Source organism: Neocloeon triangulifer, unplaced genomic scaffold, assembly GCF_031216515.1.
Source record: "Neocloeon triangulifer isolate White Clay Creek 2 clone unplaced genomic scaffold, ASM3121651v1 ptg000001l, whole genome shotgun sequence".
NCBI classification, from domain to species: Eukaryota; Metazoa; Arthropoda; class Insecta; order Ephemeroptera; family Baetidae; genus Neocloeon; species Neocloeon triangulifer.
The window spans coordinates 8800594-8827115 of NW_026775544.1; the positions used below are offsets into that span (position 1 = coordinate 8800594).

The following is a 26522-nucleotide window of genomic DNA, read 5'->3' on the forward strand; positions in this document are numbered from 1 at the left end:
TTCAAACTTGCCGCTGCATATTGTATACTTCAAATGACCAATCAAAAATCACTCTCCCTTTTAACTGGGAATGAACGCCGTCCACACCTTAACTCTCAAGTCAAATGAACTACTTTTGTGCCTCAATTTTAATCAATTTTGCTTATACTTAAAATAATATTCAGCTAGCTACGTTAAAATATATCTTTTTGTATCGCACTTATCATTATTAATAATTTTTTTATGTGATATACTGCGTATATTTCTGTCTAAAAATTCTTGTTTTGACTCGTTAAATTTCATCTGTCGAGACGAGGCTTGGACGAGGCAAGGCAGGGCAAGGCAACCGAACGAAACACAGCGACGAGCCGACGACGACGCAAACAATAGCGTTAACGCGTTACCTGCAGGTAGCATTTCGGCTGACGATGCGGTGCGATGGACCTTTGAGTTAATTAGTTGGAAATCTGCACATTAGAACCTTCCACGGTGAGTTTTGGTCGCTTCGGCGTTAATTCATGTCAATGTTGACTGCATTTTCTCGGGATTTTTGCGTGTAAGTGCAGTGGTAGCACGGATCGATAAATGGGTGGCACATAAGACACACGGCACACCCGAAAACACTATAACGTTTCCCAGTGTTTTTCTTGTGCACGCAATCCGTAATTGTCTATGTAGCTGGCTTTTATAGTTCTTCCTTCCTGGCGGCGCGAATAAAACGTTCCGATCTAAATATCGATTCGACAAGTTTCGCATGTATTTTGAGCGTGTTTTAATAAAAAAAAGTGCAGTCAGAGTTTGGACATGTAGGGGCGTGTTCAACAAACGTTTTTCAGGCTACTCAGGTAAAAATGAAAAACCCGAGGCGAAAAAATGTATGGTTCGTATGGATATTACGTGACTCACATTACTTGACAAAATTTTCATGCACTTTCCTAGTTTGGAAATTCTCGTCGTTTTTCAGTAACAAGCATAAATTAGTTCCATCGAATTTCAGTAGATTATCATTTATAAATTCAAATCCAATTAACGACACGCATACCTTATTAAAAGAATATAAATTTAATATTTAATTCAACATTAATTCACTCTTTACTTGCTTTCAAAAATATTTCTCTCCGATCGCCGTAGGCCCAAACGCAAAAACAATACTTTGTTGAAAAATTTATTTATGATTATTTATTTGGATTTTGTAATTCTTGAAATCAGGCAATCGGGGGGGGGGGGGGGGTAAAAATCTAAATATAGCTGCTAATTTTTTTTTTTTATTAAAAATTTTTATTAAAAAAATGAATGGAAGCATTTAATTTCTCTTTCAATTATTCTTTATGATTTAATTTTTTTATTTCATTTGGAGTATTAACATTGTACTTTTTTTTTTAAAGTCAATAAATTCGTTTGGCTGAATGAATAAAGCTTAATTTTATTTGGACCTAAAAAATAATTGTCTTCATTATTATTATTTATTCTTTTCGGTCAATGCAAAATTTTATATTTGAAAAAAAAAATAGTAAGAAGATAAAAAATTAGTTTTATTCATTAAATATTTGCAAAAACATTTGTGGAATAATTTATCCTTCAGCTGTGTAGTCTTTGTATGTACTTCAAAACGTGAGCATGCATCAAGCAGTTTATTGCCAATCAGCAATATCCTTCTTTCAGTTTTCTTAATGCACATTCACTCACACTTAACTACTCATGAGTTGAAAGAGCGTTCTTGAGCAGACGAAGAGGGCATGATTCACCATCTGCCATAATAATCTAGCGCCTTCCTTCGTCCAAATATTACAACGAATGGCCACCAAGGAACACAATGCACTGGTGTGTAGAGTCCATAACGAATCAGCTTCCTAAAATCGCGGTTTTGGATTCGCCTTGGAGCCTTTTCGGTGCTGTGTGTTGGCATTGTTCGAGTTTATTATGCATTTGCTTTTCATTACAAAACACTCTCTCGTGTCATTATTATCAGGCAGGAATTCCGTCTTACTCCATAAACTCGCGGCAATTCAGGGCGACCGCATGTTCAGCATGTTAATTAGCAGTCTTGCGAATTTTACTTGGAACAGATTTGCATATTGTTTTGAGAGATATCCGGAGATACCAAGTACGATTGAGACTTTTATGGCCGTGCTAAAGAGAAGCACGAAAATATGACCAAGTGTGCCGTGAATAACTAATGACCTTTATTTCCTCTGCCGGGTCTGTCCGAATGAGTGAATGAACTCGGCCGTTCGCTGGTTCACACTTGCCGGGCCGGCCGCCGCGCACTGGGCCACTCGCTATAAAAAGGCGCTCTCTCGTTTAACAATCGCGCTCCACATGATATCATCACTCAATACATCGCTTTGCAGTTTGCGATGATGCAATTCATGCCGCTCGGAGATGAATGGATGAATTTAACTAACTGAATGCCCCTCTCTATTTCCAGAGCCGCAAGATGAGGTTCCTCGAGAGCTTGGTATTTACTCTCTGCATCACGCATTCCCTTGCTCTGAGTAAGTAAACATCTTCCAGCACTCTGCAAAAATAAACACATGACACCTTTGGCTCCTACAGTTCAGTCCCCACCAAGGATGGTGAAGCAGCCACCCACGGATGAAATCCTCTTCCAAGTTGCAATCAACCAAAATGAAAACGACAAACCGTTTATCATCGAGTGCGAGGCCGAGGGAGAACCAGCCCCAAGGTACGATATCAAATTCGGCTGTTTCACTTTGGTGTTTATGTGAACAATGAACAACTAATCTGTTTTTAGATATCGATGGATCAAAAACGGCAAGCCATTTGAGTGGCAAACTTACGACGACAGAATCTCACAGCAGCCTGGCAGAGGTACATTGGTGATTACGATCCCCAGAGAAGAAGATATTGGTGAGTAAAACTATTATTGGAAATGCACCTCTCTTATAATTTTTCACTTAGTAATTAATTATGATATTTAAAGTTAATAATGCATTTGATGGAAATAATTAATAAATGGATTATTATTAACTTCACAATGAAACAGAAAGCTATGCTTACCATTTTACCCTCCCTTTACAGAGTAAATAAATAATAATGGTATTTTAAACACAATTTTTATTTTAGGTCAGTACCAATGCTTTGCCACCAATGAGTGGGGTACAGCAACTTCAAATTCGGTTTTTGTTCGAAAAGCTGAGTTGAACAGCTTCAAAAGTGACGAAGAAGAGGAGACTCTAGACGCTAATGAGGGTGAACCGTTCAAGCTGAAGTGTCAGCCGCCAGACGGTTGGCCAAAGCCAGAGGTGCATTGGCTTATTCAAAGCGAAGAGGGAGGAATCAAGAGTATCAACAGCTCTCGCATCACCCTCGACCCTGAGGGCACACTATGGTTTTCCAACGTGACCAGAGATGATGCCAGTCAAGACGCGAGTTACGCCTGCTCGGCAACATCCCGTTTCAGGAACGAGTACAAAATTGGCAACAGAGTGAAGCTCAATGTTGTGGCTACTGGAACTTCAGCAGCTCAAAACCGACACGAGCCTGTTCAGCAGTACGTGACCAGGAAGAACGAAGTGGCATACCTCGGAAGGAAAGTGGAGCTGTTTTGCATTTTCGGTGGAACGTAAGTGACTTTCATTTTATTTATCTTTCAAAATTTCAACTGTTGATCTCTAGACCTCTTCCTCAAATTCGTTGGACAAAGCGAGGTGGTCCTTTACAACATGAGCGAGTTACTCAGAACAACTATGGTAAAAGTTTGGTGATAAAGCATGCCAATTTCGAAGATGAAGGAGATTATAGCTGTGAAGCTTCAAACGGTGTTGGATCTGCAAAGAGTTACTCCATTAAGCTTTCTGTGCTTGGTAATTTATTTTTGTTTAATTGTTAAATGTGATCTAAAAGTATTTTTTAGCTGCACCATACTTTACAAAAGAACCACAAACTGTGAGTGCTGCTGAGGATGAGACCATTGAATTTAACTGTGAAGCGAAAGGTGTTCCGGAACCTCAGATCAAGTGGGTCTACAATGGAATGCCAATTGAACAAGCTCCCGTCAACAGCAGGCGCAGGATTCTGCAGAATAAAATCATCATTGAGCGCCTTGTAAAAGGTGACACTGGTAACTATGGGTGCAACGCAACAAATAGCATTGGCTACGTCTATAAGGATGTCTACGTCAACGTTTTGGGTATTTCTAGAAATCTTGTTATAATGCAAATTTTAACTTGCCTTTTATTAAGCCCTTGCTCCTGAAATAACCGAGGCTCCAAACAACATTTCTGTTGTGAATGATAAAGACGCTACTCTTACTTGTCGAGTTTTCGGTGCACCAAAGCCTCTTGTCAAATGGATCAGAGGAGGTACAGAGTTAACAGGTGGAAGATACAAGATCAAGCCTAATGGAGATTTGACGATCTCGTAAGTTGACTAAATTTTTTCAGTGTAGCATTTTACATATTTTATTTCCAGGAAAGTAAATTTCTTGGACGCCGGTGATTACATTTGTCACGCAACTAATAAATTTGGAAAAGATGAAAAATATGGTAGCTTGACGGTCAAAGGTGTGTGTGTTTTTCATTTTATTTTATTATACGTTTATAAAATTATTAATTATATTATTATCAGAGAGGACTAGAATAACAGACGCACCTGAGGACTATGAAGTTGCTGCTGGTATGACAGCTACCTTTAGATGTAATGCAGTCAGTGACCCAAGTTTGAAAATGGTTATCAACTGGCTAAACAACAACCAGCAAATCGATTTTGAAGCAGAACCTCGTTTTGTCATTTCCACTGATTACTCGCTAACAATCACAAAAACCAATGAATTAGACTCTGGCACATACACTTGCGTAGCAGTTACTGACCTTGACAGTGAAAGCGCGAGTGCAACTTTGACAGTGCAAGGTAAAAACCATCCAGATAAAATGTAAAGTCAATTTCATTTTACCTATTCCACTTATAGATGTTCCTAATCCGCCAAGACTAAAAGGAAATGGAGCACGATGCAGTGAACTAGAGGCTAGTGTTAGTTGGGAGCCACGGGGTGACAACCGAGCTCCAATTGTACGCTATACTATTCAATACAACACCAGCTTTACTCCCGATTCATGGGATATTGCTGCAGAAAAAGTTCCAGCAACAGAATCTACCTACTCTGTATGTTCCTAATTAATATATTACAATGCAGAAATTAATTTGCTATTTTAAAGGTCCCATTGAGCCCATGGTCGAATTACACCTTCCGCGTCATCGCATGGAACAAAATTGGCCAGTCACTGCCATCACCCCACTCATCAGTTTGCACCACTCAGCCTGCTGTTCCTGCCAAAAACCCTGACAACGTGGAAGGGAAAGGAGATCAGCCTGACAACTTGGTCATTTCGTGGACACAAATGCCTGAGATCGACCACAATGCTCCCAGATTCCAGTATCGAGTAATGTGGCTTCGAGACATACCTGGTGAACAGTGGCAGTCCAGGGACATTTCAGATTGGACAGTGGGCAGGATTGTTGTGCCAAACCAGCCAACGTATCAGCCTTACAAAATCAAAGTGGTTGCAATCAATGAAAAAGGCCAAGCTAACGTGGCGGCACAAGAAGTTCGAGGATATTCGGGAGAAGACAGTAAAAGCTCATAAAATAAATAAAAAATCGTTTTGCTAAACTTATTTAATTTTAGGCCCTATCCAAGCTCCAAGGGACTTTAATGTTACTGTTATTGATAGCACCAGTGCATTGCTCAGTTGGGAACAAGTGACCGACGAAAGTGTTCGTGGAGAATTCAAGGGTTACAAGGTATTTATTTATTTTTAATAATCCTTTTTGTGGAATTATGATATGTCGCTCCAGATTCAAACGTGGACCGACAAAGAAGGAATTGAGAACATGAGGGAGATCCATGTTGCTAAAGATAATTCGCGTGCACTTATCAACAAGTTTATTCCCTACTCCAAGAATTTTGTCAGAATCATGGCATACAACGGTCGGTTCAATGGTCCTCCCAGTGAAACTTTGTCCTTTAACACACCTGAAGGGAGTACGTAAAATTTGAGTTAAAAATTTTCAGTTCTTTATTGATATTATTTTTAGCACCTGGGTCTGTGGCTTCCTTGGAGGCTCACCCTCTAGGATCATCAGCATTTCTCCTAAAGTGGCAAAAGCCCTTGCAGACAAATGGTGTGTTGACTGGCTACAGGATTTACTATCAACCAGTAACTGGCACTAAAGTTGGACCTTTGGTCGAAAGGAAACCTATTACAGAACCTAAACAACTTCATGCAAAGTTGGCAGGGCTTGATTCTAACACAAAATATAGAATACACATCAAAGCTACCACAAGAGCTGGAGAGGGCAACGGGTAAATTTCAGTTCCAACGTTTTCACGGAATCTAATTCTTTCAATTTATAGCTTTTTTGTTGAGGCTAACACTTTGCCAGCCATTGCAAAGCTGCCTGACACTCCGCAGTTCCGTTGGAAGAACGAAGCGTCTGACAATGGACTTTCAAACATTAGGGTAGTGTGGTTGCCGAATGTCGAGGGACACCCAGGTTCACATTTTACTGTAAAATACAGGTTTGTTTGTTTTTTTAATGCTTCTCGAGTCTTCTTAACCAATAAATATATCTTAAGGATACGTGGTGAGCCAATGTTTGAAGAGACTGATCCTCAGTTGGAAGAGGACTACATCATTGTGAGAGGACTGAAACCAGGAGAGACTTACGAAATGCAGGTTGTTGCTGTTGATGGTGACCACATTTCGGAGAGCAAGATCCAGGAAGTTGAGACTTACAGTGATGGTGCGTAATCGCAATTGTATTGAAATTGATCAAAGTTCTAATATGGTAAATTTAGGTCCCATCATCCAGCCAAGAGAAACTGTGGCTACAGCAGGATGGTTTATTGGCATGATGCTGGCCATAGCTGTCCTTTTGCTCGTCCTCATTATTGTGTGCATTGTCAAGAGAAATCGCGGTGGAAAATATGCTGTGCATGAACGAGAAGTTGCTCATGGCCGGTCTGACTATCCCGAAGAAGGATTTCATGAATATTCCCAGCCGTAAGTTATTAGTATCATAATTTATGGTGGTTTACATACAAATATTACAGACTTGATGGAGGAAAAGGACGAGGCTCATTAAGTAGTGATGCAAAAGGAATGGCTGAGAGTGATACGGATTCCATGGCTGAATATGGTGAAGGAGATGCCGGTGTGTAGATCAGATTTTTGGTGTTAAATTTTTTTACAATCCACAATTTTGTTGCCCGTTCAGTCCCCTAGCTCTCAATGTTGCTTATTTTTTTAAAACTCACCTAAAATTTTGCTCGGGAATTATGACCCCTTTTAATTAAAAAAAACCAAGCACGGATGTCACACTGTTCTCCTGTTTATTTCATTATATTTTTGTTGCATGTGCTGCATTTATTTTTACTAAATAGAAGGCATGAATGAAGATGGGTCGTTCATTGGTCAATATGGTCGCAAGAAAGCACAACAAAGACTTCTGCAGATTCAGCAAGAGGAAGCTGCTGCTGCAGCAGCTGCCGCCGCAGCCGCCAATAAACAATATGGGGGAGGTTTCGCCACTGTAGTATAGACTGAATTCAAGTAAGTCAATCACCCATGAATGTGTTGCACTTGCTTCAAATTTATTTTTATGCAGTTCAGTATGCAAAAATAATGCAACTAATATAGTGTTTATTTTATTTCAAACAGGACGATTCACAGAGGATGGCTCATTCATTGGACAATATGTTCCTGGCTCAAAGCCTCGCCCAGGCAAAGCTGTTGACCAACCTTCTCCTTCGGCTCTAGCTACGTACGTCTAATGATGAACCTTCTTCAAAGAAAAAAGTGCACACCTGGCATCAGGTAGGCGGCAGCTTAGTTATTTCCAGGAGTGTCTTCTTGATAGGGGCTAAGGACAATTTTATGACGAGTGCTATGAGCACTGAACCTTGGACATTACTGTCAATTGTATTTAGATAGCGACGATGAGCAATGTACCAAACTATGGCTTGAAGATCACGTTTGCTGCTGTAAAAAATCAAAATTTTCTCTCGCTAATGGCTGGCTTTTTTGTTAGCATTTATTCAAAGACAATATTTCTTACGTATGCGTTGCAATGAGCAATATTTTTAACAATCAAGCATTGAAATTAACCTCAAAACAATCAAATATTAAAGCACTCCCAATGACGTGAATATGTACAAAAGTGGTGCCTCGTTGAAGAGATAAGGCAGTAGTACGCCCAGGACAAGAAAATTATTTCTTATTTTAAACAACGCCAAATTTCAGTCCTTGATTGTTGAAATGAAAATATATAGGACAGTCCAGCCTTTGTCTTGATTATTTTAATGTGGTCCTGTGTATGTATTTCCAATGTGGAACCTAGCAACTCCTAAGAATCACGTGATGCCGTGTAAACTTGTTGATATAGGCAAGGATATTGTTTTTGTACTAGATTTAAGTAAGTAGGCAAATCTCACACATCAATCTGAACACTAACCTATCTAGAGATAACTAAGAATCGTACTGCTGCTTATAGTTGAAAAATGTTTTCAGTAGTTGCTGGATACACGTTCGTAGATGTTTAATTGGTTAGTCTACTAGCTGTTGCTGTTATTCACAATTAATTAGGAATCAATGTGCAAATGTGTGCGAATGCTGATGAGGCCTTGTTGCAAAGAGACAAAATATTGGAGATAATTGATATTAACACAGAACACTGCCTTGATTTTGTAACAAATTATGAGGAAATTAACCCAATTTTTATATCACTCTCATTTCTGCTGGAAGCTAAAGATGAAAATTATTTTTTGCTAAATGATAAAATGATGTGAATCTCGATCAGATCTGTATGTTTTTTTTACTTCTGAATAGAGTGATTGTTTGTCTATCATTATATGCTATTATATAATGCTTATTGTAACTGATGCAAGTTGAGGGAGAATTGAATTGTGGTATGGCAACTTTATTGTAGTGGGTGGATCTGAGATAACAGGGATATCTGTTGTAACCAGCAAGACTTGCTCTATGTAAGGGTAATAGAACTAGTTGTTAAGAATGCACGTAAACGCAGGCAAAGACATTTCCACGGTTCAAGTGCATGTTGCGAGCTAATTGCATGTTAAATCGAATGAGTTCAGTTTTTAAACCAGTTGATATTAATTGTGGCACACTCCTTTTTATGATGCCCATATTTTTCTTTATATTGTGTTAAAATAAGGGGAGTCGAGCACCAAGCCGGATTAATATTTCTATCTCCTGAAAAACTCTGCTTTGCTGCCATTATCCAATTTTAATTTATCTAAAGATCCACATATTTAGTTGTTAGTCATTTAGTTGTGTTAGCTAAAGTGCCTTATGTAATGTCGTCTTTTTTAGACCAATTGGTTTCTTTGTCATTCTGAAAGGCACTGCTTTAAATAACGTGGTGAGGGGTTTATGTGATAGGAAAAAATTAACACACACATGTAACCAGGCCTCTATTTATTAATTTTGCTTTTTTTTTTAAGAAAAAAAAATACTTGGCCTCTAATTGTAAGATTAATACTCTTTTATCAATTCATTCGTCCATTTTTAAACCTTTTGTTATTAATCCAGCATATTTAAGCACAAGATTTTTCTTTTTACAAATAGACCTCAGTGAAGCATCAAAATGCTGAATTTACGCCTTTGGCAGGCAAAAAAAGGAATTTGAAATTCTTTCATGCTGTTTAAATAAGTCTTGAGCGTAAATTATGAAATGTAAGCTTAATCAATGCGCAGCTTTTAAATTTGTAATCTTAAAAAAAAAAATTGTTAATCATTCCTTAAATTATTTAACACAAAAAATATAAATTTGCAACCCTCTCAGCGTCTTATGTTTTGTTATGTTTGATGATGTCAAGGTAGTAATAACTGGTATGATAGCTTTCCGATCTCGTATCACGATGATTCTTCTAAATCATTGCTATTAAACCAATCTTTTCAATGCACTATCATGTATTTTCTAAAGCAGCTATATTTTTTATGTTGATTTGCCGAAATAAAATAATGAAAATCCGCACTAAAATCCAAAAACTTCTTTATTTCATAAGAATCATTTTTGGGAAGATTAATTTATGAACATACTTTTGAAAAAAAAAAAAATCTACCCTGCCCTGGACTACAATGAAGATGTTGTCATGGCAACGCAGGGGCGTTAAAATATTAATCATGTATGATAATATTTCATATATGTATATTAGTGACGTCATGTCGAGAAGCAGATGGCCCGCGGGAGGCTGTTGGGATATTCTTTTTTGATCCTTTTATAGGAGGGGGCGGTCTTGCGTCTTGGAGTATAACACTCTTGGGCCAGTCGGTGTCGGAGCTGCTCTGGAGGACGCAGGTCGCACAATATACACTGCCTGCTAGTCCGGCGAAAAAACCAGTTTAAGATAACAAGAAGGGAGCGAGATGAGGTCTTGACACTGGAAACAAGAAGAGTAATTTCTGCTCCTTTATGCCAGGTGAGCGCGCTCACTCGCACGAGAGCAACACTTTTATTGCGTTATAATAATCTTAATATAATTATGGTCGGCCGAGTCTGCAGAAGCACCTTTCGTGTAAATTAAGATATCACACCAAAGGTTTTACTTCAAAATTAATAAATATTTAGGCGAGTAAATTAACTTTGGCAAAAATCTTTTAACTTTTTTATTGTAAATGGAATTGAATTAAGTTTTTTTTTAATTTTTATATATTGGGATATTAGAAATTTATTTTTTTGCAAAAACGTGACAGCAATTTTATTCTTTTAATTATCCTTCTTAACCAGGCAGCACAATTAATTTAAAGTACATCTCCCATTTCTCTATAATTTAATGCTTTGTGCCCGACGGAGTTTTTAGAGCCAAAAACGTAATCTATGTTCAGGAAACCTGTTGTAGCGCGCGGCTTGTAAAAGGCGTAAAAGGAATTAAAAGCACTTAGCGCTCAAATGAAACGCGCAATACCAATGATGAGCGGCGCTGCTTTAAAATATTGCAAATATATTTACATAAAATATATAAGTGTGCCTTGTGGAGATTAGACATTTTAAAATCCGCCGTGGCAAATGTTAAGCTGTGGAAATTGAACACGAGTTTTTTTCAGCGCATATTTTACTTCATAGAGAGCGGATCTCCTTTAATTGACGCCTGCCAGAGTAGTAATAAAAGGCTCAGCGCAAAATAACAGCAGAGTAAAAATGTTTTCAGCAACATTTTAATCACTGTTGGTCCTGGCCGCTTTTTTATAATGTTGTTAGTGCTTTTTAAAGGCATGTGTAAGAGAGAGGCAGATGCTGCAAAAAAAAGGTAGATATATAGTATGAAGTGCCGCTCGTTTAATTTCGAGTGACGTCAAATTGGTGATAAAATTGAAATCTCTCGGCTATGATCTATTCTCATTATTACTACATGGGAGTGCCGGAATATGAAAAAAAAAACACCTTGCCATTTCTCGCGAGACAATCTAATTATCAGACACGTGTAGTGCTATATAACAATAAAAAGTTATGGCCATTTATAATTATAAATTGGATTACGATGCATGAAGTTTGCCAATGCCTGTCGTCTGGCCAGATCAGGGCGGCAATTCCGTGAATAGTTGTTTTGTTGAATCCAGACCGACTGCAGTGCCGGCGACACGGGAGCTGCTTTTTTGCACTTTGGTATTGAGAGAGAATAGGTCGCGCCGGACCGACCCGATCTCGAGAAGAGATGGAGAAATAATAAATTAAATTTATTCAGAAACGTAGCAAGCTCTTTTTATATTGCGGCTGGTGTATGTTTTACTCAAGGCCGACAACACCAGTTAGACACACACACAATTTGAAACTGCTTGCTTTGCCTCCTGATTTAAAATTCCTTTTTGCAGCAGTGGCTGGCAGTGAAAAATATGTGGCCTCTCCTGCTTATTGCTGCATATCTGGCCATCTTCTGCTTTGCCCACGTCTCTCCGCAGTCAAGTAATGGCTGGTCTGCACATACCCCCAAACCTCCCGAAGATCTGCTCAGATTGTGGATCGACAGGCGGCAGGTCAAGATCTTCAGCGGTAAGGAGACAATAAGCGCGCTCGAGCAGGAAAACGATTTATTCACCTCCTCTCATTGTTCTCGCTGCCGCAATCGCAGCTATGATCTTGTTCCCTCTCTTAACTCGGACTTGATCGCAAAACCCCTTTTTTGCTCCACGCACAACCAGTCGCTCACATACAGTATTATTATTTTGAGAATTAAATTTAATCCCGTCTGCTCTCTGCGAGCCGCTGTTCAACGCTTCAAGGAAATTGTTACAATTTTTGTTTCTGTCAAGTTTAGGCTTATCCATCGATATTGATGCTATCCGAGACGAGCGCATTTCACCATACATCTTGGACCCCAAGTTTGAAGAGTATTTGCCAATGATCCCATCAGAGGTTTACCCACATCAATGATATAAATTTTAAATTTAATAAATTAAAAGTCTCAAAAATCATAGGTTGGCTATGTGAATTTTACTTGGCAGTCTGGCGTAAGGAAATATGTTTACCATTTTGACAAACTTGAGTCACACAACAAGCAAATTCTTGAATCACCACAAATTTCAATTCCCGTCAAGGGTCGCATACCAAAAAGGCCCAAAGGTAGACTAAGTTGAATATTAGAAGGTTCATCAATTTTTAATTATTTATTCTCCGGCCAGCTTTTAGCGTTAAACTACCGTGCTCGGGAAATGGATGGGGAATCGCAAGATTTAGTATCGGCCTCAAAATTGAGCCTCGAAAAGGCAAACCAAGCGAAGAAATGTCTTTAAGAGTGAGTCTTAGGAAGGAATGTGCCCAGAGAGGTGTGTATTATTTTCTTCTCATTATTTTCAAATATTCCTAAGAAAAATAATAGAACACATTAGATTTTAAAGAAAAAAAAAATGTTGTCAAAATTGAATTAGTGAGAGGGAAATTTTATCTGACCACCAGTCATGGGCGCAGGGCCAGACCCAGAGTGCGACAAAAAGTGCGCGAACGACGGGTGGTGCAACGCAGAGAAGATATGCCAGTGTCCTGAAGGCTACATGGGCCAGTACTGCCAGACGGCGCTGTGCTACCCCCAGTGCATGAACGGAGGCAGCTGTATTGCTCCGGGGGTTTGCAGCTGTCTGCCAGGGTTTCAAGGTCGGCATTGTGAAGGCGGTATGTAGCACATTTTACTGGCGAGTTTATTTTTTTTCCTGCTCAGTCATTTTGAGAAATGCAAAGACGGATCTTATGCTAATTTATATCTTGGTGGACAACGCAATGGCTGCCTTGCAACCTAGTTGAATCACAGCTGTCATTGCTTTGTAAAGGGGAGCCTGCTCGGCTCCTTTTTCCAAACCCGTGTCGTGATGTTCTTGCTCGTCGTCTCGGCACTTTTTGATGGCATCCATGATTTCCCCATATTTTTCTGGATTTTCCGTGGCCAATTTTCTGAGCTGATCGTTGTAATGTTCAACGATTGACGCTTCAACAGCAACTGTGCAGGCCATGGCGCTTTTTTCGCCAAGCAACGCACTTCCTATAATTCAAAATAAGTTAAAATTATTATATTTAGTTAAACAGAATTATAATTTTTTTTTATCAGAACTGTACCTGCTCCAAGCGCAAAGCCAGCAATATGCCAAAATGGCATTAGAGCTGTTGGTCGAACTCGGTGCTTGACCATCAGGTCTTCAAAAATCTTTTTGTGCTCCTTTTCTTGTTCCCACATATGTTTGATAAGAGCTGCAGATTTTGTTCTCCCTAAAAAAATTATTATTTAAATGTTTAATTCAAACATTTGCAAGGTGTTTAAATTTTACCAAGCACGGCCATTTGTCCGGCGTAAATTCTGTTTGCTCCGAATTCTCCAGCATGGTCCACTCTAAGCATTCCGTGGACTTCATCTGACAAAGCAGACGACTTTTCTGTGTGTTTTTGCCTGATGCAATTGCATACGGCAATTTTATTGACGCGCAAGGACCTGAAAATTAAACATACTAAAAATTTCTTTATTTATCAAGGAATTTGTTTTGACAACTGTAAGAATCATGGAAAATGCATCCAAAAGGACACGTGTGAATGCAACAAAGGACACTACGGGCTACGATGCGAATTTTGTAAGGTGCAATAAAAGATCTCAAATAATCATAATTATTCCGATTTCTCTTCAGCACGTTGCATTATTCCGTGTATGAATGACGGGAAATGCAGAGGAGTAAACAAATGCCGCTGTAAGAAAGGATTTGGAGGGGATCACTGTGAAATTGTTTATGGCACAAAGTCCAAAACGACTTCCAAACGAAACTCCAAGAGACACCATGGCGGCGGTAGAAACGCGAGAGGACACAACAAGAAATTTCAGTAAGATATATGAAAATCTCCGAATTATTGATTTTAGATGTAGTCTGTGATATATTTAAAATAAATCTCTATGATAATATATTAAAAAACCTTTTGCCTGAAAATCTAAGCTTGTAAAAATAAAAACTAGATTTTTTCAACTTTTCAAGGAATTTTTTTATAATTAATCCTCAGCTCCATGGAATAATAATGTATTAAAGACGAATTAAAGGTCACACTGCTATCAGCTATTATTAAAATCCGTAAAAATCAGTGTCGGCGACGGCACGCGGCACTGTGTTCTATGTTTTGGCGCCTTTTTCGGCAAATAAGTTTGTCTGCCTGGCCACTGACAGATGTCGCTCGCACAAGCGTCATTTGATCGGCGTAAAACTTGGATTTCGTGGTGCGATTCCAAGTTTCCAGCACCTCATTCCGCATAGGTAAGCCCGTGAGTTGCAAAATATTTTCCGCGATTTTCCAGGTCACGTTCGTGGCCTGCGTCAGTACGCGCGGATTCGGCGCTGGTCGCCGAAAGGGCGGCGAAACGGCAAAGTTGCGCTCTTTCGCGTCTATCGCGCAGACTCAAAATGGCGACCGCGAAAAGTTTGTTGTATGCTCGCTTAGGAAAGGGGCTGCGGATCGATATTCATGGTTGACGAAAGGCAGCGGTTCCATCTAAAGAGCTAGGTCCGTCTAGGGTGGTCTTGCGACTCGTTTCGGCGGCAAGGGTGTCCAAAATCAACCTGTGTCTCACCTGAAGGTCGGCATAAAGCGCAGAGACATAGTTTCGTGCTGAAATGACCCTCCCTCCACGCAGGTGCGTACGCAGCCGTAGTGTACAAATTTTAACTGGGCTTGCTCGTAGCACATGATGTCTAGCGCGCTTCATCCTTCTGTCAAATTATTTCTCGCACCCTTTCGGCGGAGGAAGCGGCACACGCCGCTCGGTCCGCGACCGGCGGCCCCGTGCAGCCGTCGGCCGCTCGTAGGGGCCTGTGACTTTTTATTTCTGTATGCGGAAGCCATCTTCGATATTGACCCGAAAATAAATACCACTTCCTTGCATAAAATGCAGGCTATTTTCATAACATTTGAGAATTTTAAACATTAAATTGTTAGCTGCATATTAAGACACTTTGAAATTTTATTTGATTTGCTCGCGAAGATTGTATTTCTGTATTTTAATGCGTTACATCACTGTTTTGGAGGGTGGCTGTGTGTGCAACCCCCTCTCGGTATCGGAGGCTTCAAGTAATTATTGATTTTTCCAACGTCGCTCTCGCAGCGGGAGAAATTTTCGAGAGCGATGCTGATGGTGATGATACCAATGATAGCGAGCAAGGCTTATTAAATTCCGTTCGTACCGCGGTTTTATCCTCGCCTCCTTGCTGCAATTGACACACACAAAATTATACGACTTGTATTAACTTAGGGTCCGTCATTTAACAATGAAACTCTATTTTTGTGCTTTGTCGTTGTTGCAGAGTCTGCCGATAAATTAAGAAAAATTAGTTTTAAAAAAGTAGCCATCAAGGTGTACACAGCCTCTATGAGTGCTGCTGGTGCTGAGGTACATACACTTGAATTTTTTTTTATACTTTTGATGCATTCTGTGTCTCAAGAGGCCGATGAACTCTTTGATTTTGTCAACAAAATGCATCCGCATGCGCTAACACTCCTAAATTCAAAACTTCACACTTCCCCATGTACATGCGACTAAATAGCCGGTTTCGTTTTAGTAAATTATTTATTTATTCTTAGTCACAGTAAAAATATGAAAAAAAAAAAAACTAAAATATACATTTCTCAATTTCGATCAATATTTTGTGTTACTTTTAATGTAATTAAAAAAATAATGAGTATGCACATTATAAGTTTGCTTATCGCATGAGTTCTCTTACATAAACCAATTTTTGAAAGGATGCATTTCAGTTAACCAGTTGCCACTTTTTGCATAATATTTGTAAATGTCTAGCCGATTTTTTTCTTTCATTTTTAGCAGAATCTTTTATTGCCACTTCCAGACTCAGCCGAGCCCTTCCATGGTGACGATGAGTGGTGCGACAAGTGGAGAATCACAGATCGTACTTCCAGGAAGCCCACCGGGCAACGACAGCGGGACAGACGCAAATTTGACCCACATGGTTTCCGACAACGAGGACAACATGCCGTCGTCTCCAGATTCGACTTGTTTTGACGACGATGACGACGACGATGATGACAATGATGGGGCTGACCTCATGACTGTGGCCATGAGCGACGATGTCACGGCCCAGTTGGCCGCGGCAGGTAAATAATTTTTAATTTTATAAAAATATTTTCTTCATACTTCATTCAATATTTAATTAAAATTTTGAGGCTGTAAATGATGATAAAGATTTTGTGGTAATGATTATGTGTTCTTCCTTCAGGACCAGTTGGCGTTGCTGCTGCAGCTGCCATTGCATCTTCCAAGAAAAGAAAAAGGCCACACTCTTTTGAAACAAACCCCTCCATTAGGAAGAGACAGCAAAACAGATTGCTGAGGAAGTTGAGGGTAAGTCTGACTACATCTAAAGAAATAATGGAAGAGCTAAGTATTGTCTTTCCATAGCAAACTATTGATGAATTTGCCACCCGAGTTGGCCAGCAAGCAGTGGTGCTTGTTGGCACTCCAGGAAAACCAAATAACAGTTTCAAAGTCTTCGGAGCCAAGCCGTTAGAGGATGTGGTAAGTTCTTTGTTTGTCGACTTAAGCCACTATTTAACAATTTTTTCAACAGGTTCGAAACCTCAGATCTGTAATTATGCAAGAACTGGAAACTGCTTTGGCCCAACAGGCGCCACCACCAGTTCAAGAAGATCCATCTTTGTACGAGCTGCCTCCGTTGGTGATTGACGGAATTCCAACTCCTGTGGAGAAAATGACTCAAGCACAGCTCAGGGCTTTCATCCCTCTCATGCTGAAATATTCTACTGGTATACAAAACTTTTTTTAAGTGCTAAAGAGACTCATTTATTAATTTATTGTCTCAGGTCGTGGCAAACCTGGATGGGGTAGAGAGTCAACTCGGCCTCCTTGGTGGCCTAAAGATTTACCATGGGCTAATGTTAGAATGGATGCCAGATCAGAGGAAGAGAAACAGAAGGTGTGTATATTTTTTCCCCATCTAAATTTTGTTGCTGATCCTAAATATAAAAATTCAGATATCATGGACACACGCTCTTCGTCAGATAGTCATTAACTGCTACAAGTTCCATGGTCGAGATGACCTATTACCTGCATTTAACGAGGATGAGGAGCAAAAGCCTAATATTGCTGGACTTAACTCGACCATCAAAGTTCATAAAATAACTAGCCCCAACCTCACAGCTGCAGCCCAGCAGCAAACACAAGTATAATTTTTTGAGTCCTATCGTCTGCCAATACTTATCCTTTATTTATGATAGGTTACCCAACAATATGCACCTGCTGTTCTGCAAACTATTAGCAACCCTGATGGTACTGTATCGATTATTCAAGTCGATCCCAACAACCCCATCATCACTTTACCTGATGGCACAACAGCTCAGGTGCAAGGTGTAGCAACAGTGAGTTGATGTTTAATTCTCTTGTTACAAACAAGATAATTCAATTTGCTCCTTATTTTAGGGTGAGCTTCCAGCTGTGTTCCAAATTCACACTGGCACTGGACAGGATGGTTCGACGACTGTCCATGCTGTACAGGCCTTGTCTGATGTCACCCATGGCGAAGGTGGTAGTGTGTCTGTTGACCTTAACACTGTGACTGAGGCCACTCTTGGCCAGGATGGACAACTTATCCTCACTGGAGAGGACGGACATGGTAGGATTTGCATCATTAGGCTAGAGCAATAGTTCAAAAGTATTTTAAGTTTATACTTTGATTCACTTGAATTGTGTTAATATTTTTGATTGCGCTTTCTGTGCTCTTTCTGTCATTATTATAATGGCATTAAAATTTTTTCTTGAATAATAAAATGTTTTGTTCTTTTATTTTGCTTGAGGAACCCATGATTTTTTGGGGTCTTTTTCTTCTTTTTTTTTTACACACACTAACAACACAACAACACACATGCATGCTTGGTGGTAGTCTTAAATGAATTCTTTTTTTCTAATGAACCTATCCTGGTGACAGAGTATCGGGTCATGGTCGCATCGGCTGCCCCTCAGGGCCAAGACGCTACTGGTGCTATGGAAGGAACATCGTCTTCTAATGATCGTTTATTGACAGGTTATCCTGTGTCAGTATCGGGCATGATAACTGTGCCTGTTGGCGCCAACATGTATCAAACTGTGGTTGCAAATATTCAGCAGCTGCAAAACCAGGCAGATGGAACCACAGTTCAGGTAGAAGACCTACCGTTAGCTTCACGTTCACATTTCAGTATTGGAAACTTTCAGGTTGTAACCCCTGTAGTACAAGTTCCAAAAGTGGAGGGCGGAAGCGACGGAATTGAGACAATTACCGTCGGGCCAGGAGGCATGGTCGTAGGCCAAGAAGGCCAAGTGCTGCAAGTTGTGTCACTGAAGGACGCACAATCTCTTAAAGCCGTGTCACCTCCCACAATCAAAGAAGAGGCTGAGGTGACAGTGGTAGTCAGTACAGCCAATTCAAGTGAAAACTAAGCTTGTAAATTATTTGTGTGCATGTCATTCGACTAACTTCCCCTGCTGTCTGCTGGTGAAGTTGCAAAATTAAATGTCTGCTTTGTTGATTTTTGATGGTCCAAAATCAAGTACTTAAAAAAGTGTTGTTTCAAGTCTATATTGGAGGTTTTAAAATTGCTTTACTGTTTGTAAAATTGGCAGGAAGATAATGATCATGCACTGTGGTGTACAAATAATGGCTGAAAATACTGTCAGCTTTCCATTGTAATATCATTCTAGATTATAATCGTAATTGCAACACACACAAAAAGATTAATTGTTTCACCTGTATTTTGTCTCCTAAGCGTACATATATACCTAGTTGGTACAGATATTTTATTCACTCTTGTAAATGAGCTTGACCAAAATTTTAAAACAAATTTGATGGAAAACAAAATTGCTATTACAAAGCATTAGATCACTTTGAATCGTGCAGTTTCAGTGCAAATGGTGTAGAAAACTTTCTGACCTTTATAATTGGAATGTAATTTCATAGTTATGCATAACTATATGTGTTGACTCTCACAAAATTGTGAACCAAGCCATGTTTTTAGTGGATCACTAGCGCTTGGCTACAAATATTCAGCCTTGGCTGCTATTTGAAGTGAAATGCTGTGAACTAAGCTTATTACCTCAGATGTAAATGTCTTTTGTTGTTGACTAGTCGTTGGGTGTGAATAATTCACAACTATTGAATGATTTTTGATCTAATTCGCCGAATTAAAATTTATTTTTTGGGTTACTAAACGAGAAGGAAAATACCCATACCCTTTTCAGTTTGACCAGTTTTCCCAGCTAAAAGCATATTTGGCGATACTTAATTTCAAGGAAATTTCTGTTGTATTCAAGTGTACAGATTTGTTAGTTACAGGGCATGCAAGTGCAATTCATCCACTTGCATGCACAGTTAAACCAAAGCACTATCACGGCCATAGATAGGTACTATGGTTACTGCCGTTTTGATCGTTTGTGTTATGAGAACTTGTCACAATTTCCATATTTGACCATGTCATTCATTGTGTGTAGTGCAGTATTATCACCATGTTTGGAAATGAAACTGAATTAAGATCAAACAATAAATCTGAATGTGTAGTCTGAAAATTGAAACAACTTTTATTGGATAAAAGCGCATAACCTGCTCCAATTTTTATTATTATTTTCTCCAAAAACATAGCAAAGCTAAAATCACAGAAATTTTTTAAGTCGATCCTAGTCATCATACTGAGCCACACATAAGGTTGCATTTGTGCCACCAAAGCCAAAGGAATTTTTAATGGCTATCCTTCGATTGTCCGTTTCCCATGTTTGCTTCTCTTTTGCCACAAAGTTAAATTCAGATAGGTCGTCAGGAACTTCTTCTAGGTTTAATGTCGGTGGCACGTAACCACTCTGACAAGCCATCACAGTAAAAACTGTTTCAAGAGCACCAGCCGCTCCAAGCAAGTGGCCATGCGCCCCTTTGGTGGCAGAGATTTTAATGTTGTTCAGGTGGTCTCCGAACACCAACCGCAGTGCCTTTATTTCCACCTCGTCTCCCAAAGGCGTGGAGGTGGCGTGCGCATTGACATGTCCTACTTCTTCAATTTCTACCTCAGCAACTTCGAGGGCCCTGCGAATGGCAAGGGACGCGCCAAGACCGTCATTTGAAGGCGCAGTTGGGTGGTTCGCATCACCTGAGGCTCCGTAACCAAGAATCTCAGCATAAATTTTGGCTCCTCTGTCCACGGCATGATCCAGATCCTCTAGAATTAGTACAGCTGCGCCCTCACCCATAACAAAACCGTCCCTTTTTTTGTCGAAAGGCCGAGATGATTTTTCTGGCTCGTTGTTGAACTGTGTGCTCAGAGCTCTGAGTCTGCAAAAGGCAGCTACGGCCAGGGGATTAACTGCAGCCTCACATCCTCCACAAACCATCACTTTGGCAGAGCCCTCTCTAATTAGTCGAGCCGAATCCGCAATGGAATGGGCACCAGTCGCACAGGCCGTCGAGAGACAATGATTGGGTCCTCTGAAACCATACTTGATGCTCAGGTGTCCTGCAGCCATGTTGGACAAGATGCGAGGGACAAAGTAGGGACTAACTTTATTGGGGCCTCTGGTGGCCATCAGCTGTGCTGAATCCGCAATATCAAGCAAATCCACCATTCCCATGCCAATTGAAACGCCTGTGGAATTTCGGCCTTCGTCATTGTTAGGATGCCACTGGGAGTCCTGCAGAGCCTCTTTAGCGGCCAAAAGAGCGTAGGCAGTGGCAGGAGCCATGGTTCGAAGGTCCGACTTTGAAAAATGCTTGTCCAAATCCAGCTGGTGTTCCTCAGGGCCTCGAGGGACGAGGGCAGCAACTTGGCACGGTATCTTTGAGAAATTCTCAGAAGTGAGCCTGGTGATGCCAGACTTTCCTTCGAGGAGCTGTGTCCAAACGTGCTGAAGGTTGCAGCCTAATGGAGAGACTACCCCCATACCAGTCACAACAACTCGACTTGGCACAGAGGCTGTCAGCGCTGCAGACGACCAGCGGGACATCATACGAGCAACGCTGCGACAACTTCTGCCACTGTGCAGGAGGTGCAGTGTCCTTTTCATCATCTTTACCGCTGAAACTTTCATAGTTTCACTCAGAGCAGTCTATGCTATACTTATAAAAAAGAAAATAAATTAATATTGAATACGTATTAGGATGAATTTTTTTAAATTTAGAAACTTACTAATAGTCGTCTCATATAAACATTGCGGATATACCAAAGTCACCAAATTAAATTATCTTCTTGCTCTTCTCTTTCTGCGATTTGTTAAAGTTCATCCTGGTGAGCAAGAGTATTAAATTAGGTGCTATTGAAATGCGCCTTGATACATACGACATAAAATTGTGGCGAAAAGCACTGCTTCTCGTGGATCGTGGAGTTGAATGAAAACAACAACAAAAGCCCGTCCCCTCTCCCTCCCGTTTGCTCCTCCACTCTCCTTTACTGCTCCTTTAAGTTTCAAATTGTGTTTATTTACCTCTGGTCCTTTACCTCAGCCCTCGCTCGTGTCTCCTCGTCTCGTCAACAGAAAAGAAAACAGGATTTTTTATGTTTTGTTCAGTCTGTCAGACATTCTGCCGCGATTTTTCATCTTTTCATTTTCTGTGTGTTTTTCCTGCATGGGCTGGTAATATTTTTGTTTTTTATTTAGATATATAGTTCAACGTTTATTTTTTCTTTCGCCTTATAGCTTGAAGCGTGCGTGTTTGATTATTGCGGGTGCAAAAAAAAACAATAATGCAAATTACACAAACATGCTGGGCGCCCCCGCCGTCACCAACTGCCGTAAAATGAACTCGATCTCGTGATTTTGCGGTGTAGTATGTATAGATTATTAATAATGCGCGGCCACTTCTGTAAACCTGCACAAAAACACGGAAAAGGCGTGTTTATTGTAAAAGCTGGAAAAAATGTTTTTTAATTGAAATTATGCATGGCTTTATTTTAATTATATTATGCATATTGTGTATGCAATCTAATTTCCAGTTTTATAATAATAACGTGTGTTATTTTAGTTTTATGTATGCATGTAAAACAAAAATAATACACGTTAATCTAGATTGAATTCAACGAAACTTTTCCAATCTAATTGAATTATCAATATCGTCGAGTCATTGTTTTAATTAACAAAAGCGTTAAGCAGTGAGAATAATAAAATTTTATTTTTATATTTTTTTGAATTTCTCATCCACAATAATGTAATAGGAAAAATAATCGAGAGACTTATTTTCAATAAATGTTTATTGGGTTCAAAAGGTTCGAAATGAGGGCAAATATAACCCATATACATGAACAAATCCAGATAATTTGACAAAACGTAAATTTTACACAACTTACGGAAACTTGCGTAGATAATCTCTTTATTTTCACAACATTTTTTTGCTACACTTATCATTGTGTATCTGCTGTATGTATTTATCTAAGCAAGTCCTGAAAACAAACTATTTTCAAATTATGATTATCCCAATCAAACTAATTATGTACGTTCCTTTTTTTTTCAAAAATCTAGTATGACTAGACCAGTCCGTAAATTAATTTTTATTTTTCAATGTACAATAATCCTTCTTCTTCTCCAAATCATTTAAATTAATGCGCGATTAAAATTAAATGTATGATAAATGACCAAATTAAATGTTTGAAAAATTTGTTTTTATTCCAAATTGATTTCTGTAGTATCATCTTGACCGTCTCCCACAGCTCCACGGTTCTGAGTATTTGGACGCAACTTCAAACGTAAAAACTTGTCTTAATAATTGTGGTTTAACGAAAGAAATTTGTATAGCCCTTTTGATTGAGATAAAAAAAAATATATAATTATGTATATAATTTTGTTACCTCCTTGTCGGGACTTCCTTTCTCTTGATCTGGTTCAATGATTTTCTTGTTCATCTTATCGATGACAATCTTTGCTCCCTTTAATGATCAAGAATATCGACGTAGAAACGCGTTTCAATGTTCATTATTATTATTATTTTTTTTTAATATAGGTTTTTGTTTTATTCTGAATTTTGGATTAAATTATATAAATTTATTTAATTACCTGTATGCAGACCAAGCCGAATGCAAGAATGAGAAAAAACAAAACGGCGGGTAGTGCAAAAATTGCGACTTTCCCGCCATTAAAGCCACCCTTATGGGACACAGCACTTACAATCGTAAAAGTAAAAAATTGAATAATCGAAGTAAATAAGACAAATTTCCTCCAGATAGAGAGACCATCTAAAATAAAATTAATTTACCAGTCAATCCCATTAAAAGCTTAATTATTTTTTTGAAAATTACTTTACCTGAAGAAGAGAATATTTTTGCCAATTTTGCAAGTCCAGTCATGCTGTTCGTGATCATACACGTAGCAATGAGCGCGCTTGACCCTTTTAAACTAAGCCTTTTATTTTTATATTAAAATTGCTATTCAACCTGTCACTCGTGTTGGTTGCAAAAACACGCGTTTTTGTCGGGCAACAATGTATCCAAATGTATCTAATGACTAGATCGCGTTACTTGCTCCATAAATTCCTTTTGTCCTGCATTATTAATTTTGGCGATGCGAATTTTTAAAAATCTTTCTCACCAATACAAAAAATTATATTCAATAATTTTATTTTCATTCCAGTTGTTTGAAAAAAAATATCCATATATATTCAAAATAATAGTAACTAGTACTTAAAGACCAACTAAATAATAAATAAAAATACAAAATTAAAATAAGTACATATTGCTATGATACCACACAAACTAAAAAGTCTTGTATAATCTCATATAAAATAATTATTACATTATGATGATACCAAAATTAATTTTTTCATTATGAAACGTAATATTTAATAATATGTCTAGCAAAAATAAATTTATACGCGATGTACGCTAACTTTGTAAGGTCTCGGGGAGCTCGTAAAACCTTGCAAATGGTCCATGTTGGGTTTTTGGTGATGCGCTGGCAGGCTGAACCGATATTTCTGCAGAAGCGACGTCAGGAAAAGAAAAGACGTATTCTTTGCAAGTGGTTCACCGAGGCACACTCTGGGGCCTGTAATAAATTATATAAATGTTAAAATTACTATTTCAAATCAGATTTAATTTGTCGTACCCATTCCAAATAATATGAGGCGCTCATTTTTGACGCAAACGCCATCCTTGATGAACCTTTCGGGCCTAAAAGTTTCCGGGTCCCCCCAATAATCATCCATCATCACGGAATACAAGTTCACCATTACTAGGCAATTCTAAAATAAAAACAATTAAAAAAAATATTGATATTTTAAATAAGAAAAAAATTACCCTTGGAACGGTGTAGCCAAAGAGCTCGACTTTTTGACGTGTAAAATGTGGTACTGTGAATGGAATCAAATTTGCCATTCGCAGTACTTCCCATGTTGCGGCTTGCACATAATGCAGTCTAAAAAAATTTTTAAATAAAAAAATTGGAACCGAAAATTATAAACAAAAATTACTTTGGCATGTCTTCTAATGATGGAAGTCGATCGCGTCCTACAACTTTGAAGATTTCCTGCCTCATTTTTTCCTGAACTTTTGGGTACTGCATGAGATACAAAAAGAAGTAGCCAAGACTGCTAGCTGTAGTTTCAGTGCCAGCCAAAAACAAATCCATACACAACACAACCAGTTGTTCCTCTATAACATTTTGATATTAAAGTAATGCCAATATATAAATATAAAAAGGCAGTTTTACCAGTGAAAGTTGAATTCTTATTATTTTCTTGCTCTTTTAATTCCTTTATAAAAACATCCAGAAAGTCTCTCATATTATCCTCCTGGTATGTTTCCTTGTGGTCATCGATAGACTTTTGGATGAACTTTTGCAATACGTCGACTGACACCAACTGCTTTTTGTAAGGAATATTGACGATTGGGACAAATCTCAAAAGTGGAAAAGCCATGATTCCTCCAGTAGGACTTCCATTTCGGAAAAACTCGTTAACGTTAAACATCAAAGTCTTAAAGCTCTCATCGTTGTGGTCGTATCGCACTCCAGCCATTATTGCCCAAAGAATGTTTATCACCGACACGGGGAATAAATCTTTTATTTCTATTCCTTTTGTGTCCATGGAGTCTCCTGCTTTGGAAATGCGGTCATCCAAGTTCTGCATCAATGTGCTGATTTCCTCATGGTTCAGTCCCTCCATGCTCCGTTTACCAAAACCGAAATCCCGCAAGTGGCGCAGCGAAAAACGGCGTTGCTCCTTCCACAAGGGACCATCACTGAACAGCACACCTTTATTGATTCAAGTTGAACTTTTACTATTAAAAATATCAAGTAAGGCTGTGCAACAAACCTAATCTTTTATTATAGGAACGGGCCCGAATCAAGAGTCCGTCAGGTCGGTTCGCAAAGTCATCTCTCATTAATACGTGCTTTACTGCCTCATACCCATTCACCACCACGCTCTTTGCTTGCGGCCCCAAGAAGAGTCCAACCACAGGCCCATATTTTTTTGAAAGTTGAAATAGAGTCTCGTGCAACGGTGTACTTGCCCTCAACGCAAGGAGGCTTCCCACAACAGGATAATTTGGTGGTCCTAAATGATTACGTAACCAAAAAATTATTTATAATATTTAATTTTTTAATATTTAAAGTTTAATTCAAAATATATTAAGAATCAATCGAACCTGGAGGGAAGTGTGGATATCGTCTAACTCTTGCAATGTAGAGGAAGCTGACAATAGTCACTAACACGAGTAAAACGATTTCGACAATCATTTTTGTTGATAAAAAGAAGAGTAAAAAATGAATGGGTGTGCTCCTGTATTATATACAAAAAGTGAGAGAGGCCCGATGCCTGATGGGCGTCTCTCTAGAGGAAGCACCTCTGTTGAACATTGAACCGCGTTGCGATAGTAAACCAATGGGAGAGATAGCAAGAGCCGTTATAACCCAGTACTATTTGTGGTCACTTTTTACGCTCGCGGCCTTAATTATAATAACGAAGAGCGATAATTAAAAATTTTATAAAACCTGAAATTCTGAAGTATAAATAACGTGATTAAGAATCAGACATTGGACTATTGTGGACTTTAGAAGAGTTATCTATAAATGA

The 26522-nt window shown here is 39.0% G+C and overlaps 6 protein-coding genes across 18 annotated transcripts; 3 read left to right on the forward strand and 3 right to left on the reverse strand.

Annotated features, from left to right (window-relative positions):
* Nucleotides 1-307: 307 nt before the first annotated feature.
* LOC132199640 (neuroglian) lies at nt 308-9458 on the forward strand. 3 transcript variants are annotated; one of them, XM_059624523.1, is made up of 21 exons: nt 308-468; nt 2408-2474; nt 2536-2665; nt 2735-2850; nt 3067-3565; nt 3619-3806; nt 3857-4132; nt 4185-4362; nt 4414-4505; nt 4570-4851; nt 4910-5103; nt 5157-5571; nt 5627-5742; nt 5797-5983; nt 6037-6304; nt 6356-6520; nt 6578-6744; nt 6800-7004; nt 7055-7155; nt 7385-7553; nt 7662-9458. In XM_059624523.1, exons 2-20 carry the CDS (start codon nt 2417-2419, stop codon nt 7540-7542), a joined length of 3795 nt encoding a protein of 1264 aa, XP_059480506.1. In that variant the 5' UTR covers nt 308-468; nt 2408-2416; the 3' UTR covers nt 7543-7553; nt 7662-9458. The 3 variants fall into 3 exon arrangements, with proteins under 3 accessions (XP_059480506.1, XP_059480515.1, XP_059480523.1); XM_059624532.1 differs by having other exon boundaries at nt 7388-7553; XM_059624540.1 differs by lacking the exon at nt 7385-7553.
* Nucleotides 9459-10279: 821 nt separating this feature from the next.
* Nucleotides 10280-14456, forward strand: LOC132199758 (protein shifted). Of its 3 annotated transcripts, none has more exons than XM_059624718.1 (8): nt 10280-10441; nt 11832-12009; nt 12275-12372; nt 12435-12579; nt 12639-12782; nt 12913-13125; nt 13974-14069; nt 14124-14456. In XM_059624718.1, exons 2-8 carry the CDS (start codon nt 11853-11855, stop codon nt 14315-14317), a joined length of 1047 nt encoding a protein of 348 aa, XP_059480701.1. In that variant the 5' UTR covers nt 10280-10441; nt 11832-11852; the 3' UTR covers nt 14318-14456. The 3 variants fall into 3 exon arrangements, with proteins under 3 accessions (XP_059480701.1, XP_059480718.1, XP_059480710.1); XM_059624735.1 differs by having other exon boundaries at nt 12925-13125; XM_059624727.1 differs by having other exon boundaries at nt 11835-12009.
* Nucleotides 12429-15209, reverse strand: LOC132199785 (5-demethoxyubiquinone hydroxylase, mitochondrial). 2 transcript variants are annotated; one of them, XM_059624772.1, is made up of 4 exons: nt 15050-15209; nt 13773-13933; nt 13564-13713; nt 12429-13489 (listed from the first exon to the last, which is right to left on the reverse strand). In XM_059624772.1, exons 1-4 carry the CDS (start codon nt 15163-15165, stop codon nt 13209-13211), a joined length of 708 nt encoding a protein of 235 aa, XP_059480755.1. In that variant the 5' UTR covers nt 15166-15209; the 3' UTR covers nt 12429-13208. The 2 variants fall into 2 exon arrangements, with proteins under 2 accessions (XP_059480755.1, XP_059480764.1); XM_059624781.1 differs by lacking the exon at nt 15050-15209 and adding an exon at nt 14722-14863.
* On the forward strand, nt 14643-20037 carry LOC132199681 (DNA-binding protein P3A2-like). 7 transcript variants are annotated; one of them, XM_059624609.1, is made up of 12 exons: nt 14673-14735; nt 15780-15865; nt 16320-16584; nt 16707-16831; nt 16889-17005; nt 17058-17253; nt 17311-17423; nt 17482-17670; nt 17725-17865; nt 17927-18119; nt 18432-18643; nt 18698-20037. In XM_059624609.1, the coding sequence occupies exons 2-12, from the start codon at nt 15845-15847 to the stop codon at nt 18920-18922; spliced, it is 1797 nt and encodes a 598-aa protein (XP_059480592.1). In that variant the 5' UTR covers nt 14673-14735; nt 15780-15844; the 3' UTR covers nt 18923-20037. The 7 variants fall into 7 exon arrangements, with proteins under 7 accessions (XP_059480616.1, XP_059480626.1, XP_059480592.1 ...); XM_059624600.1 differs by lacking the exon at nt 14673-14735 and adding an exon at nt 14879-15112; XM_059624650.1 differs by lacking the exon at nt 14673-14735 and adding an exon at nt 14879-15112 and having other exon boundaries at nt 18528-18643.
* Nucleotides 20038-20054: 17 nt separating this feature from the next.
* On the reverse strand, nt 20055-21937 carry LOC132199730 (3-oxoacyl-[acyl-carrier-protein] synthase, mitochondrial). 2 transcript variants are annotated; one of them, XM_059624677.1, is made up of 3 exons: nt 21799-21937; nt 21649-21744; nt 20055-21573 (listed from the first exon to the last, which is right to left on the reverse strand). In XM_059624677.1, exon 3 carries the CDS (start codon nt 21548-21550, stop codon nt 20153-20155), a length of 1398 nt encoding a protein of 465 aa, XP_059480660.1. In that variant the 5' UTR covers nt 21551-21573; nt 21649-21744; nt 21799-21937; the 3' UTR covers nt 20055-20152. The 2 variants fall into 2 exon arrangements, with proteins under 2 accessions (XP_059480660.1, XP_059480667.1); XM_059624684.1 differs by having other exon boundaries at nt 20055-21578.
* A 784-nt stretch (nt 21938-22721) lies between these two features.
* On the reverse strand, nt 22722-26454 carry LOC132199721 (methyl farnesoate epoxidase-like). The gene is made up of 7 exons (XM_059624661.1): nt 26095-26454; nt 25761-26003; nt 25157-25699; nt 24918-25098; nt 24745-24862; nt 24554-24689; nt 22722-24493 (listed from the first exon to the last, which is right to left on the reverse strand). The coding sequence occupies exons 1-7, from the start codon at nt 26183-26185 to the stop codon at nt 24315-24317; spliced, it is 1491 nt and encodes a 496-aa protein (XP_059480644.1). The 5' UTR covers nt 26186-26454; the 3' UTR covers nt 22722-24314.
* Between the last annotated feature and the right edge of the window lie 68 nt (nt 26455-26522).